This window comes from Nerophis lumbriciformis, linkage group LG29, assembly GCF_033978685.3.
Source record: "Nerophis lumbriciformis linkage group LG29, RoL_Nlum_v2.1, whole genome shotgun sequence".
Lineage (NCBI taxonomy): Eukaryota > Metazoa > Chordata > Actinopteri > Syngnathiformes > Syngnathidae > Nerophis > Nerophis lumbriciformis.
In genome coordinates, this window is record NC_084576.2 from 30,555,268 (window position 1) to 30,570,142 (window position 14,875).

At 26.7% G+C, this 14,875-nt stretch overlaps 2 protein-coding genes across 2 annotated transcripts in view; one reads left to right on the forward strand and one right to left on the reverse strand.

Annotated features, from left to right (window-relative positions):
* Positions 1–263, reverse strand: part of LOC133571958 (otoferlin-like) — a 108,104-nt gene extending 107,841 nt beyond the window's left edge. The window contains exon 1 of the mRNA XM_061924521.1: positions 145–263. Coding sequence (XP_061780505.1) covers positions 145–227 — 83 coding nt within the window. The 5' untranslated portion in view covers positions 228–263. The remainder of the gene's footprint in view (positions 1–144) is intronic.
* Positions 264–3,146: 2,883 nt separating this feature from the next.
* LOC133572365 (uncharacterized) overlaps positions 3,147–14,875 on the forward strand; it is a 69,686-nt gene continuing 57,957 nt past the window's right edge. Inside the window, exon 1 of the mRNA XM_061925301.1 lies at positions 3,147–3,202. The gene's annotated coding sequence lies outside the window, so the exon portion shown is untranslated. The remainder of the gene's footprint in view (positions 3,203–14,875) is intronic.

Consider the following 14,875-nt stretch of genomic DNA (forward strand, 5'->3'; position numbering starts at 1 on the left):
ATTTACATTGTTTCCTAAAAGAACTTTTGCTTCATTATACAAACTTTTTCCATTTAGGAACCCTATCCAAGAACCAATTAAGTTTGTAAACCGAGGTTCCACTGTATTGATAGTGCACACTTATTCCATCGAGAGAGTCCTGACCTCTTGTTGGACACGTTAGTGGTGACGGCGGTGACCGAGGCCAGCGAGACAGCGTCCGCCTCGAAGCGTCCTCCCATGAACATGTCCTGGCGATCCAGGTTCTGGGTCTCCAGGACAGCTGGTTCATCTGATCATCAACAATAACAACAGCAACAACTTTGAATCAGCTGCTAACATGCGACATTGCATACAATTTTTAAGCCAGTATTTTTTTGCCAGTTAGAGACCCTGTCAATTATTTGCTTTTAGACCATTTTAAAAGGTATAATATATAGCAGGGGTGTCCAAACGGTATATTTATATTATATAGAAATAGCTAGTGGTCTGATAGCTCTGATTTTGTTGTCATCTGGTGGCCAATGTAAGTAACTCAACCATTAATTGTACCTGCACAGCATTTACTTTTAAGACCCAATGCAAACACCCTTCCCTAGTCATGGTGCAGGAAAAAAAATAAATCAACCAGCACAAAAATTCAACAAACATGGTCACACATAAACACATAACACAACTTGCTTCTTGAACGTTGTCTATATTATTAAAAAAAAACGCCTGATCGAAATAAGCACAGCATTCACTTATTAGACCCAATCCAAACACCCTTCCCTAGTCATGGTGCAGGAAAAAAAAAATCTACCAGCACAAAAATTCAACAAACATGGTCACACAAACACATAACACAACCTGCTCCCTGGACATTGTGGATATTATAATTAAAAAAAACAACAACTGCCAATCAAAATAAGCACATCATTTACTTATAAGACCCAATCCAAACACCCTTCCCTAGTCATGGTGCAGGGGAAAAAAATCAATCAGCACAAAAAGTCTGCAAACATGGTCACACATAACACAACCTGCTCCTTGAACGTTGTGGATATTATAATTAAAAAAACGTCCAATCAAAATAAGCACATTTACTTAAAAGACCCAATCCTAATACCCTTCCCTAGTCATGGTGCAGGAAAACAAAAAATCAACCATCACAAAAATTCAACACACATGGTCACACATAAACACATAACACAACCTGCTCATTGAACGTTGTGGATATTATATAAAAAAAAAAAAAAACTCCCAATCAAATAGGCACAGCATTCACTTATAAGACCCAATCGTAACACCCTTCCCTAGTCATGGTGCAGGAAAAATAAATCAACCAGCACGAAAATTTCAACAAACATGGTCACACATAAACACATAACATAAGCTGCTCCTCGAACCTTGTGGATGTTATTAAAAAAACGCCCAATAAACAAAAGTACAGCATTTACTTTTAAGACCCAATCCAAACACCCTTCTCAAGTCATGGTGCAGAAAAAATAAATTAACCAGCACAACAATTCAACAAACATGGTCACACATAAACATATAACACAACCTGCTCCTTGAACATTGTGGATATTATTAAAAAAACGCCCGATCAAATAAGCACAGCATTCACTTATAACACCCAATCCGAACACCCTTCTCTTGTTATGGTGCAGTTAAAAAAAAAAAAAAATCACCCAGCACAAAAATTCCACAAACATGGTCACACATAAACACATAGCACAACCTGTTCCTTGAATGTTGTGGATATTATAAAAAAAAACAAAAAAAAACGCCCAATCAAAATAAGCACAACATTCATTTATAACACCCAATCTGAACACCCTTCTCTAGTCATGGTGCAGGAAAAAAAAATCAACCAGCACAACAATTCAACAAACATGGTCACACATAAACACATAACATAACCTGCTCCTTGAACGTTGTGGATATTATTTTAAAAAAAAACACCCAATCAAAATAAGCACAACATTACTTATAAGACCCAATCCAAACACCCTTCCCTAGTCATGGTACAGAAAAAAAATCAACCAGCACAAAAATTCAACAAACATGGTCACACATAAACACATCACACAAACTGCTGCTTGAACGTTGGGGATATTATAAAAAAAACAGCCAATCAAAATAAGCACAGCATATTACTTATAAGACCCAATCCAAACACCCTTCCCTAGTCATGGTGCAGAAAAAAGAATCAACCAGCACAACAATTCAACAAACATGGTCACACATAAACACATAAGACAACTTGCTCCTTGAACGTTGTGGATATTGTAAAAAAAACAACAACAAAAACGCCCAATCAAAATAAGCACAGCATTCACTTATAACACCCAATCTTCCAAAGAAATCAACCAGCACAAAAATTCAACAAACATGGTCACACATAAACACATAACACAACCTGCTCCTTGAACGTTGTGGATATTATTAAAAAGAATGCCCAATCAAAATTAGCACAGCATTCACTTATAAGACCCAATCATCGTAGCTCAATTTTTGGGTTAAATAATTTAACCCAATTGTTTGGTTGGGAATAACCCAACATTACGCTATCATAACTCAACTTTTGGGTTAAATAATTCAACGCAAAAGTTGGATTCAAAAAATTAGCCCAAAATGTTGAGTTAAAATAACTCAATAAAGGAGTTCGGCCTTTCCTGAACCAGCAGTTGGGTTAAAAAAATGTTGTTGTTTTTTTAACCCAACATTTTTTAGTGTGCATAAATTTTCTGAGTTGGACACATGTGCACTAACATGTTGTGTTGTATATTATACAAACAAGTTGTTGAGTCGTTCACACAACCTAACTGATTCTAATCCCAATTTCTTTTGTGGCATCCACCAATTGTTATTAGTGGCTCTCAGCACAACAACAACAAATATATTTGATTTACATCAACAGAAAAGGCAATCTTTGATGACAAAAACGTTACTTTACCTCCGTTCTTGTCCTGCTTGTGTCCTCTGTGCTTGCTGCGCTTCATGCTTCACCTCACTGGTGTGCTCTGTGACAAAACATTTCATTATATTAATCCTTAAAAACATTTCAACTTCACTCCTTTGCAAATAGATAAGATTGAAAAGTAAACGTGAGTGTAAAATACATACAGTGCATTTGGAAAGTATTTAACTTTTTCCACATTTTGTTATGTTACAGCAGAGGTGTCAAACTCAAGGCCCGGAGACCAGATCTTCATTTTATATGGCCCGTGTCAATAAAGTAAGTACCTTTATATTTTCCTACTAAATGATTGACTTTTCCATTTTGACAGGAAAAATACATACAGTCCAGGCCAAAAATTAGGACACACCTTCTCATTCAATGTGTGTTCTTTATTTCCATGACTATTTACATTGTAGATTGTCACATCAAAACTATGAATGAACACATGTGGAGTTATGTACTTAACAAAAAAAGGTGAAATAACTGAAATTTTTTTTTATATTATAGTTTCTTCAAAATAGCCACCCTTTGCTCTGATTACTGCTCTGCACACTCTTGGCATTCTCTCCATGGGCTTCAAGAGGTAGTCACCTGAATTGGTTTTCACTCCACAGGTGTGCTCAAAGCTCATGGAGAGAATGCCAAGAGTGGGAAAAGCAGTAATCGGAGCAAAGGGTGGCTATTTTGAAGAAAGTAGAATATCAAACATGTTTTCAGATTAAAAAAAAAAATCGAAATTATGAGATAATTTTTGCCTCGTAATTTTTTATGCCATCATGGAATAATTATGAGATAAAAAATCGAACTTATGAGATAAGAAAGTCGAAGTGATGCGATAAAAATAATTATGAGGTATAAATTAGAAATGATAAGTTCTCATAATTGCGACTTTTTTTATTTCATATTTATGATTTATTTATTTTTTATCACATAACGATAACTTTGAATCTTATATTTAGGACTTTTTTTTAATCTCAGATTTCGACTTCTTATCTCACAGTTATAACTTTAAACATACGAAAATGTTGCTTCATAATTTTATATCTCATGAATTTGACTCTTTATCTTATAATTTCACATTTTTATCTAAAAATTTTGACTTTTTTATTTCATAATTATTACTTTTTTTATCTCATAATTATGACTTTCTTACCTCGAAATTATGAGATAATTTTTTTTATCCCATCATGAGATAATTATGAGATAAAAAGTCAAACTTATGAGATAAGAAAGTCGAAATGATGCGATAAAAATAATGATGAGCTATAAAGTACAAATTATGAGTTACATTTTATCTCATAATTTCGACTTTTTTTCTCAAAATTTCGACTTTTTTATTTCATAATTATTACTTTTTTTTATCTCATAATTATGACTTTCTTACCTCGAAATTATGAGATAATTTTTTTATCCCATCATGAGATAATTATGAGATAAAAAGTCAAACTTATGAGATAAGAAAGTCGAAATGATGCGATAAAAATAATTATGAGCTATAAAGTACAAATTATGAGTTACATTTTATCTCATAATTTCGACTTTTTTTCTCAAAATTTCGACTTTTTTATTTCATAATTATGACTTTTTTATCTTATATTTAGATATTTTTTTTTACTCATAATGATGCTTTTTTTATCTCATAATTTTGATTTTTTAACTCAAAAATTAAACTTTCCCACCTCATAATTATGACTTTATCTCATAATTTCGATTAAAAAAAAAATGTCATATCAACACTTAACATTTTTCTGCATTACTTTTTTTTTTTTGGTTTATTTCATGTTATTTCTACAAAGTGCTGAGGCCCAATAAAAGGATTGTGGTCCGCACTTTGGACACCTTTGTTGCAGAAAGTCCAAATTATGACATCATTTTTGCCTCATATTTTTTTATCCCATCATGAGATAATTATGAAATAAGAAAGTCAAAATTATGAGATAAAAAGTCAGAATTATGAGATAAAAAGTCAGAATTATGAGATAAAAAGTCATACCTATGAGATATAAAGGAGAAACTATGAGTTCCACATTTTTATCTCATAATTTCGACTTTTTAATTTCATAATTATGAATTTTTATCTCATAATTATGACTATCTCATAATTTTGCTTTTTTTTTTTTATCTCATAATGATGACTTTTTATCTTATATTAAGGACTTTTTATCTCAGATTTCGACCTCATCTCACAATTATGACTTTACACATTTTTACCTCATAATTTTGACTTTTTATCTCAAAATTTCAACTTTTTTTTATCTCAAAATTTCAACATTTTACATCATAATTTCGACTTTTTATATCAACATTTCGACTTTCTTATCTCATAATTTTGATTTTTTTTTTTTTAAATATAACGACTTTTTAATTTATATTTAGGACTTTTTATTTTATATTTAGGACTTTTTATCTCAGATTTTGACCTCTTATCTCACAATTACGATTTTACACATTTTTACCTCATAATTTCGACTTTTTGTCTCAAAATGTCAACTTTTTTTTTAATCTCATAATTTCAACTTTTTATCTCATAATTTCGATTTTTTTTTTTATCTCATAACGATGACTTTTTATCTCAGATTTCGACCTCTCATCTCACAATTATGACTTTACACATTTTTACCTCATAATTTTGACTTTTTATCTCAAAATTTCAACTTTTTTTTATCTCATAATTTCAACATTTTACATCATAATTTCGACTTTTTATATCAACATTTCGACTTTCTTATCTCATAATTTTTATTTTTTTATTTTTTATATAACGACTTTTTAATTTATATTTAGGACTTTTTATTTTATATTTAGGACTTTTTATCTCAGATTTTGACCTTATCTCACAATTACGACTTTACACATTTTTACCTCATAATTTTGACTTTTTATCTCAAAACTTCAACTTTTTTTATCTCATAATTTCAACATTTTACATCATAATTTCAACTTTTTATATCAACATTTCGACTTTCTTATCTCATAATTTCGATTTTTTTTTTTTAAATATAACGATTTTTAATTTATATTTAGGACTTTTTATTTTATATTTAGGACTTTTTATCTCAGATTTTGACCTCTTATCTCACAATTACAATTTTACACATTTTTACCTCATAATTTCGACTTTTTGTCTCAAAATTTCAACTTTTTTTTATCTCATAATTTCAACTTTTTATCTCATAATTTCGAAAAAATTTTTTTATCTCATAACGATGACTTTTTATCTCAGATTTCGACCTCTCATCTCACAATTATGACTTTACACATTTTTACCTCATAATTTTGACTTTTTATCTCAAAATTTCAACTTTTTTTTATCTCATAATTTCAACATTTTACATCATAATTTCGACTTTTTATATCAACATTTCGACTTTCTTATCTCATAATTTTGATTTTTTTTTTTTTAAATATAACGACTTTTTAATTTATATTTAGGACTTTTTATTTTATATTTAGGACTTTTTATCTCAGATTTTGACCTCTTATCTCACAATTACGATTTTACACATTTTTACCTCATAATTTCGACTTTTTGTCTCAAAATGTCAACTTTTTTTTATCTCATAATTTCAACTTTTTATCTCATAATTTCGATTTTTTTTTTAAAATCTCATAACGATGACTTTTTATCTCAGATTTCGACCTCTCATCTCACAATTATGACTTTACACATTTTTACCTCATAATTTTGACTGTTTATCTCAAAATTTCTACTTTTTTTATCTCATAATTTCAACATTTTACATCATAATTTCGACTTTTTATATCAACATTTCGACTTTCTTATCTCATAATTTTGATTTTTTTTTTTTAAATATAACGACTTTTTAATTTATATTTAGGACTTTTTATTTTATATTTAGGACTTTTTATCTCAGATTTTGACCTCTTATCTCACAATTACGACTTTACACATTTTTACCTCATAATTTCGACTTTTTGTCTCAAAATTTCAACTTTTTTTTTAATCTCATAATTTCAACTTTTTATCTCATAATTTCGATTTTTTTATATCAACATTTTGACTTTCTTATCTCATTATTTTGATTTTTTTTTTAAATATCATAACGATGACTTTTTATCTTATATTTAGGACTTTTTATCTCAGATTTCGACTTCTTATCTCACAATTATGACTTTAAGCATAAAAAATGTTGCTTTATAATTTTCTACCTCATAATTCCGACTTTTTATCTCAAAAACTCGACTTTTTTTATTTCATAATTATGACTTTCTTATCTCATCCTTTTGATTTGTTTTAAATCTCATAACGATGACTTTTTATCTCACAATTATGACTTTACATATTTTTACCTCATAATTTCGGACTTTTTATCTCAAAATGTCAACTTTTTTTTATCTCATAATTTAAAATTTTTTATCTCATAATTTCGACTTTTTATATCAACATTTGGACTTTTTTATCTCATAATTTTGATTTTTTTTTTTTTTTAAATATAACAAGTTTTTATTTTATGTTTAGGACTTTTTATTTTGTATTTGGGACACTTCTTATCTCAGATTTCGACTACTTATCTCACAATTATGACTTTAAGCATAAAAAAATGTTGCTTTGTAATTTTCAATCTCATAATTCCGACTTTTTATCTCAAAATGTCGACTTTTATTTCATAATTATGACTTTTTATCTCATAATTATGACTTTCTTATCTCATCATTTTGATTTGTTTTAAATCTCATAACGATTACTTTTTATCTTACAATTATGACTTTTTATCTTATAATTTCTACTTTTTATATCAACATTTCGACTTTCTTATCTCATAATTTGGATTTTTTTTTTTTTAAATATAACGATGACTTTTTTGTCTTATATTTAGGACTTTTTATTTTATATTTACGACTTTTTATCTCAGATTTCGACTTCTTATCTCATAATTATGATTTTAAGCATAAAAAAAATGTTGCTTTATAATTTTTCATCTCATAATTCCGACTTTTCATCTCAAAATTTCGAGTTTTTTATTTCATAATTATGAATTCTTATCTCATAATTTTGATTTTTTTTTTTATCTCTCAACGATGACCTTTTATCTTATATTTAGGACTTGTTATCTCAGATTTCGACCTCTTATCTCACAATTATGACTTTACACATTTTTACCTCATAATGTCGGACTTTTTATCTCAAAATGTCAACTTTTTTTATCTCATAATTTCAATTTTTTATCTCATAATTTCGACTTTTTATATCAACATTTGGACTTTTTTATCTCATAATTTTGATTTTTTTTTTTTTTTTAAATATAACAAGTTTTTATTTTATGTTTAGGACTTTTTATTTTGTATTTAGGACTTTTCTTTCTTTTATCTCAGATTTCGACTACTTATCTCACAATTATGACTTTAAGCATAAAAAAATGTTGCTTTGTAATTTTCTATCTCATAATTCCGACTTTTTATCTCAAAATGTCGACTTTTTTATTTCATAATTATGACTTTTTATCTCATAATTATGACTTTCTTATCTCATCATTTTGATTTGTTTTAAATCTCATAACGATTACTTTTTATCTTACAATTATGACTTTTTATCTCATAATTTCTACTTTTTATATCAACATTTCGACTTTCTTATCTCATAATTTGGATTTTTTAAATTTTTAAATATAACTATGACTTTTTTGTCTTATATTTAGGACTTTTTATTTTATATTTAGGACTTTTTATCTCAGATTTCGACTTCTTATCTCACAATTATGACTTTAAGCATAAAAAAATGTTGCTTTATAATTTTCTACCTCATAATTCCGACTTTTTATCTCAAAAACTCGACTTTTTTTATTTCATAAGTATGACTTTCTTATATCATCCTTTTGATTTGTTTTAAATCTCATAACGATGACTTTTTATCTTACAATTATGACTTTTTATCTCATAATTTTGACTTTTTATCTCACAATTTAGACTTTCCTAACTCATAATCATGACTTTATTTCATAATTTCGATTTGTATATCAACACTTAACATTTTTCGGCACTATTTTTTTGGGTTTATTTCATGTTATTTCTACAATGTGCTGAGGCCCAATACGACGACCGTGGACCGCACTTTGGTCACCTTTGTTGCAGCGTACAAAAGTAGTTATAAAATAGTAGAAATAAGATGAAATGAAGTCCAAATGAAGGCAAAATGCAAATAAGTGTGTGCCATCATCAGGATGATGTGTCGCTGATGAAAAGCCCTTTAAATTATTCACATGGGTCGGCCTTAATGTCATTCATTTCACATGCACGCTGAAAAGCAACACACACACACACACACACACACACACACACACACATGAATGAGTGTCTAACATAACTTTTAGCTGGACTGAAAGGTGAAAATATAAGCAACTTGTAGAATGGAACAAGTCTTTTGCTGAGGTTACTAATGAGTAATTTAATTATACATACATATACTGTATATGATATATTATACATATACATACCGGTCGATGAAGTGATGCTTTTGTCTTGAAGAGTTCCCTGCAGGAAATGAGCTCCGGCAGGACTTTTCTGTTCCCTGAAAATAAAAATAAAAAGTCTACATGAACATTTTCCACATTTTCCTATTTTATCCGCGACAGTTAAGAATACGCCAGCAGCGAGAAAAGAATGAGGTTCTGAAGTGGGGTCGGAGCGATGTGATACAGACATGAATTGTGCATGAGTTTCCAACCCGAGACCACTAAGTAGAACTAAATATTGACCAATCAGCACGCAGCGCGCTCACAACAAAAGGCAGCTGAACAATAGCATAGAAATATTTTATTTCTTTTTAGAAATAAACCATTTGAAAGTACAAGGAAAACAATTTAGAGGATATAAATTATAAAGTGAATATTTACTAGAAGGTTTAAAAAGTCATATTAGAGGCCAAATGAAAAGGAAAAATCATTATACAAATGTAATTTAATGCACTAACTATAAAATAAAACCAAACTTGTTTTTAGAAGCCAAATAAATAAGTAAACATATGAATAAATATTCATAAGAAGAATATAAATACACTTATTAAAGCATCAAATCAAACAATTTTGCAGGTCAAATAAATAGGAAAACAAAAGAATAAATAATTATATGAATAATATAAATACACTAATTAAATTATAAAATAAAACAAAAAAGTCCTATTAGAGGTAACAACAAATATATAATCATAAGAATAATATAAATACACTCAATAAATTATACAATAAAACCAAAAAAAGTCATATGAGAAGTAACAAGAAATATATAATTATAATAATAATAATAATACACTCAATAAATTATACAATAAAACCAAAATAAGTCACATTAGAGGTAACAAGAAATATGTAAATATATAAATATATAATCATAAGAATAAAATAATATACACTCATTAAATTATAAAATAAAACAAAAAAAAAGTCATATTAGAAGTAACAATGAATATATAATCATAAGAACAATATAAATACACTCAATGAATTATAAAATAAAACCAAAAAAAAGTCATATTAGAGGAATAAATATGCAAATATATAAATATATAATCATAACAATAATACAAATACACTCAATAAATTGTAAAATAATACCAAGAAAAAGTCACATTAGAGGTAACAATAAATATGTAAATATATAATAATAAGAATAATAGAAATACACACAAATAATTATAAAATAAAACAAAAAAGTCCTATTAGAGGTAACAACAAATATATAATCATAAGAATAATATAAATACACTCAATAAATTATACAATAAAACCAAAAAAAGTCATATTAGAAGTAACAAGAAATATATAATTATAATAATAATAATACACTCAATAAATTATACAATAAAACCAAAATAAGTCACATTAGAGGTAACAATAAATATGTAAATATATAAATATATAATCATAAGAATAATATAATATACACTCATTAAATTATAAAATAAAACCAAAAAAAAGTCATATTAGAAGTAACAATGAATATATAATCATAAGAATAATATAAATACACTCAATGAATTATAAAATAAAACAAAAAAAAAGTCATATTAGAGGAATAAATATGCAAATATATAAATATATAATCATAACAATAATACAAATACACTCAATAAATTGTAAAATAAAACCCAAAAAAAGTCATATTAGAGGTAACAAGAAATATGTAAATATATAAATATATAATCATAAGAATAAAATAATATACACTCATTAAATTATAAAATAAAACCAAAAAAAAGTCATATTAGAAGTAACAATGAATATATAATCATAAGAACAATATAAATACACTCAATGAATTATAAAATAAAACCCCAAAAAAAGTCATATTAGAGGAATAAATATGCAAATATATAAATATATAATCATAACAATAATACAAATACACTCAATAAATTGTAAAATAAAACCAAAAAAAAGTCATATTAGAGGTAACAATAAATATGTAAATATATAAATATATAATAATAAGAATAATAGAAATACACACGAATAATTATAAAATAAAACCAAAAAAAGTTATATTAGAAGTAACAATAAATATATAAATAATAATGATAAGAATAATATAAATACACTCATTCATTATCACATAAAACTAAAAAGTCATATCAGAGGTAACAATAAATATGTAAATATATAAATATATAATCATAACAATAATACAAATACACTCAATAAATTGTAAAATAAAACCAACAAAAAGTCATATTAGAGGTAAAAATAAATATATAAATATATAATCATAACAATAATATAAATACACTCATTCAATTATCAAATAAAAAAAAGTCACATGACACATTAAATAAATCATTTAAATAGTGTAAATGAATGTAAATAAACGTTTTTCCTGGATGATTAGTATAGGTTTAGTAAAAGAAATACAAATTATTATGGTCAATATTTGAATAACCCAATGAATAAATTCAATAAATGTATATATTTATGATGTTTACAACAAATATATAATCATAAGAATAATATAAATACACTCAATAAATTATACAATAAAACCAAAAAAAGTCATATTAGAAGTAACAAGAAATATATAATTATAATAATAATAACACACTCAATAAATTATACAATAAAACCAAAATAAGTCACATTAGAGGTAACAATAAATATTTAAATATATAAATATATAATCATAAGAATAATATAATATTCACTCAATAAATTATAAAATAAAACCAAAAAAAAGTCATATTAGAAGTAACAATGAATATATAATCATAAGAACAATATAAATACACTCAATGAATTATAAAATAAAACCAAAAAAAAGTCATATTAGAGGAATAAATATGCAAATATATAAATATATAATCATAACAATAATACAAATACACTCAATAAATTGTAAAATAAAACCAAAAAAAAGTCATATTAGAGGTAACAATAAATATGTAAATATATAATAATAAGAATAATAGAAATACACACAAATAATTATAAAATAAAACCAAAAAAAGTTATATTAGAAGTAACAATAAATATATAATGATAAGAATAATATAAATACACTCATTCATTATCACATAAAACTAAAAAGTCATATTAGAGGTAACAATAAATATGTAAATATATAAAATTATAAAATAAAACCAAACAAGTTATATTAGAAGTAACAATAAATATATAATCATAACAATAATATAAATACACTCATTCAATTATCAAATAAGAAAAGTCACATGACACATTAAATAAATCATTTAAATAGAGTAAATGAATGTAAATAAACGTTTTTCCTGGATGATTACAATAGGTTTAGTAAAAGAAATACAAATTAGTATGGTCAATATTTGAATAACCCAATGAATAAATTCAATAAATGTATATATTTATGATGTTTACAACAATAAATTAAAACATATTAATTTTAAAATAAACTACTTGAAAAAACAAGGATTTAAAATACAAAATGAATATTGACCAAAATGAATACACATAAACAAGTAAGATTAGAGGCCAAATAAAAAAGTAATTCCATGAATCATAAGAAAAATGTAATTGCAATAACTATGAAATAAAACCACAAGTCTTATCAAAGGTCAGATAAATAAGTAAATATTTTAATAAACAATCATAAGAATATTATAAATACACTCATTAAAATATCAAATAAAACTAAACATCATATTAAAGCTCAAAGAAATAAAAACATAAATAAAGATTTATTTGTGCAGCCCTTCATCACGACTCTTTCCAGGGGCTTCACAAACTATAAGAACTGATCTGAACCAACATCTGAGCAAGGAAAAACTCCAACAGCCCCAGCATTGGGAAGGCTTATAAAATATTTGAATTATTACAAAACCCAAAAGCAGTGAAGTTGTCACGTTGTGTAAATGGTAAATAAAAAGAGAATACAACAAATCCTTTTCAACTTATATTCAATTGAATAGACTGCAAAGACAAGATATTTCATGTTCACACTGAGAAACTTTATTTTTTGCAAATATTAGCTCATTTGGAATTGGATGCCTGCAACATGTTTCAAGAAAGCTGGCACAAGTGGCAAAGGAGAGTGATAAAGTTCATCAAAGACTTATTTGGAACATCCCACAGGTGAACAGGCTAATTGGGAACAGGTGGGTGCCATGATTGGGTGTAAAAGCAGCTTCCATGAAATGCTCAGTCGTTCACAAACAAGGACGGGGCGAGGGTCACCACTTTGTCAACAAATGCCTGAGCAAATTGTTTAAGAACAACATTTCTCAACCAGCTGTTGCAAGGAATTTAGGGATTTCACCATCTACGCTCCGTAATATTAGGTCAAAAAAATAGCCCAATAAACAAATTAAATATTTTTTGGACAACAAAAAAAGAAAAGTAATATTACAGGTACAATAAATACTATTGTATAAAGTTAGGCTGTTTTAATAGCATACTGAAGTTTTGAATGGTATTGTATGTTTGACATACTCCATGATACACCTGCAGAGGAAAGTTTGTAAAAATATATATATATATATTTTGAATACATTTTAAAAAGCGTGATCATTCCACACATTTCATTCTTAGTCATACAAAAAGTGGTTAAAAGAGGGGATAATACAAGGATACGGTCTCTTTTAATGGCAGCTCATCAATTACACATACAAGCCAACGTCTTAAGTTGCTGGTGTCCAGTGGAACAGTGCTGAATAATTCACACTACAGTCAGTCAGTCAGTCAAGACAACACTCCCAAAATACAAATAATACTGTAATATGGTTCCACTTGAGGAGATGCATGGAGTGAAATTATTGCCAAAAGTCCACAAACAGACACACATGTTTTTACTCATGCCCAACGATTCACAAGTTAAAAAAAAAACTATTTTCTGCAAGTAGAAAAATATTTGCAAGTAAAAAAAAAAAGATTCCTAAGGCTAAAAACATTTTTTTGCACGTAAAAAAAATATTTGTAAGTAAAAAAAAAACGATTCCTAGGGCTAAAAAAACGTTTTTTTGCATGTAGAAAAAATATTTGCAAGTAAAATAACGATTCCTAAGGCTGAAAACATTTTTTTTACCACATAGAAAAAATATTTGCAAGTTAAAAAAACGATTCCTAAGGCTAAAAAACGTTTTTTGCACCTAGAAAAAATATTTGCAAGTTAAAAAAAAAAAATTAGTAGGGCTAAAAACATTTTATTGCAAGTAAAAGAAAATATTTGCAAGTAAGAAAAACGATTCCTAGGGCTAAAAACATTTTTTGTAAGTAGAAAAAATATTTGCAAGTAAAAAAAAAAAAAAGATTCCTAGGACTAAAAACATTTTTTTGCAAGTATAAAAAATATTTGCTAGTAAAAAAACAAAAAACGATTTCTAGGGCTAAAAACATTTTTTTTGCAAGTAAAAAAAATATTTGCAAGTAAAAAAAAGGATTCCTAAGGCTAAAAACATTTTTTGCAAGTAGAAAAAATATTTGCAAGTAGAAAAAAAAGGATTCCTAGGGCTAAAAACATTTTTCGAAAGTAAAA